Source organism: Acyrthosiphon pisum, chromosome X (assembly GCF_005508785.2).
Source record: "Acyrthosiphon pisum isolate AL4f chromosome X, pea_aphid_22Mar2018_4r6ur, whole genome shotgun sequence".
Classification (NCBI taxonomy): domain Eukaryota; kingdom Metazoa; phylum Arthropoda; class Insecta; order Hemiptera; family Aphididae; genus Acyrthosiphon; species Acyrthosiphon pisum.
This window is the reverse complement of record NC_042493.1, coordinates 52,005,570-52,007,910: the sequence shown is the minus strand read 5'-3', so window position 1 is coordinate 52,007,910 and position 2,341 is coordinate 52,005,570. Positions and strand designations below refer to the sequence as shown.

General features: G+C 28.9%; 1 protein-coding gene across 1 annotated transcript; it reads left to right on the top strand.

The window, feature by feature from the left end:
• Positions 1–76: 76 nt before the first annotated feature.
• On the top strand, positions 77–2,313 carry LOC115033707. Its single transcript, XM_029487025.1, has 6 exons — positions 77–202; positions 300–642; positions 798–1,047; positions 1,123–1,347; positions 1,408–1,790; positions 1,929–2,313. The coding sequence occupies exons 2-6, from the start codon at positions 441–443 to the stop codon at positions 2,258–2,260; spliced, it is 1,392 nt and encodes a 463-aa protein (XP_029342885.1). The 5' UTR covers positions 77–202; positions 300–440; the 3' UTR covers positions 2,261–2,313.
• The last annotated feature ends 28 nt before the right edge of the window (positions 2,314–2,341 follow it).

Genomic DNA, 2,341 nt, shown 5'->3' with positions numbered 1-2,341 from the left:
TATTTAAACTTACAAACCTAATTATAGTATAAGTTTCTTATAAAGTTGGAAAAATAAAGTAAGGTATGAATGTATTAAGTGTTTTTAATCTAAGATTTCTTTTTAGTCATTACCACTTCAACCATCATGTAGAAAACGACTTAAGTGGTCTGCTGAAGATGTAATCTTGCCAGAACAGTTACCATATCCACAAAATGATGAAGTAATTAAATATAAATAAAATAGCCCCCCCCAAAAAAAAAAAGAACCCAAAAATACTAAATAAATATTTAATGATCTGTTTTTAATTTTTTTATTAGTCTCCAATATCTGACTTGTTTAGTTCCTATGATGATTTATTGAAAAATTACAAACATATAGTCTTACCTATCGGTTGGAATAGTATATGTGATGATGGTTCAATTGTGTTTTTTTTTGTGCGTCCAAATGGTTACAATAAAATGGCTGTTGTTGAAAAACAATTAGTATTTACTGATGATGAAAAAGTCGAGTGCTATGTATTAAATTGCCCTGTGCAGTTGGATGATTTTGAAATGACAAACATTTGTTTTCCTTTTTCTTCACAATTGATTGAAGAAACTTTGTGTGGCTTAAATGTAACTCAAACATGCAATGGTGGTCCTAGTGCAGATCATTTTAAAGGTACAAAGAAATTGAATTTTGTTTATTATTATTTGAATTATTTAATTGAATTATGCAAATATAACAAAATATTTTTTATAATACATAATTAAATAATTTACCACATGCTTAAATTTTCAATGAGGATATATTCTCTAGTTTTTCAACACATTTAGGAGTTATTGTGAAACATACAAATTTGGATATAACTAATGTTTGGCGCCATGTTAAATGTCCAATGTTAACTTCTGGAAACAGCCAAAAATGTAATTGGTGCAAAAAACTGTTTTCGTTATACAGAGTTAATAAACAGCGCCTTGGTAGTGGACAAAAAAAGTATATTGGACCAACACTTACACCAACCCGTGCTTTAAGGTTGCAACAAATGGTGAAATCAAAGCATAGTGTTCAGAAATCTAATCTCAGGTTAATTTTTTATATATGTAATAATATTTTATTTGATCAGTATAATATTTATCAACATTTTTATTTTATTTGTAGGAAACAAAATATTATTAATAATTTAGTATCTGAGCTAAGTAAAAAAAATGAGGTAATGAAAATGTTGACTGATGCTTCTGTCCAAAATATATTACAAAAGTCAAATTTAAATGAACCTCAGCGTACACTAATTCAAGAAATTATATCGACCAGTAAAGCTTCAAATCTGACTCATAGAAGATATTCAGACAATTGGATTTTGCTCTGTATTCTCCTTCATATAAGGTAATTTATCGGATCAACATAAAATGTATTAATTAATTTAACTGTCAAATACTTGTTTAGATCTCCAAAAGAGTATAAGTTTCTGAGGAAGCAACAATTTCTACCATTGCCATCACCTAAGACAATAAAAAGATATCTTTCATTAATGAATACCACGTGTGGATTTGATGATAAATTTTTCCAATTATTGAAAAAAAAAATTGATTTACTTCGAACTGAAGAACGACATGGTATTCTTGTATTCGACGAAATTTTTTTGAGGGAAAGTTTGTCTGTGAACACAAATAAATTAACCTATATTGGATTTGAAGATTTGGGAGACGGGATTAAAAGTGAAAGATACGGAGAAAAGGCTGACCATGGGCTAGTCTTCTTATTTAGGAGCCTGGCTTCGAGTTATTCTCAACCCATAGCCATGTTTGCATCTAAAGGTCCTGTTCCAGGTAAATATTGTTTTATAATACATAAACACGTCTTGTAAGTTGTAGTTAATATTTAAAGAAAACATTTCAGCAAATAATTTTTACCCGAAGTAATATTAAATTTAAAAAAATATATAATATATTCTATTTTATCGTTAGGTAAAATTCTAGCTCAGCTAATTTTGAAATCTATCGCACTTCTTGAAAACATTGGAGCAAAAGTAGATGGAATTGTCTCTGATGGTGCTTCTAGTAATCGGAAAGTTTGGAAAGAGTTTGGTGTAAGTGGTGAATTTGAAAATGTTAAAAACTACTTTACTCATCCATTGGACAAGAACAGAAATATTTTCATGTTCTCAGATGCGCCCCATCTTATGAAAACAGTTCGCAATAGAATATACAACAAAAAGTATTTGAAGGTAAGCTGGAATATTTGTATAATTTTTCAAAAGTGGTCTAATATTTTTCCTATGAATAAAACATGTCCTTAATATTGCATCAAAATATTAGGTATCTCCTGATAAAAAGTGTATTAGTTGGTTTCATTTTGTGAAGGTTTTCACAGAGATTCC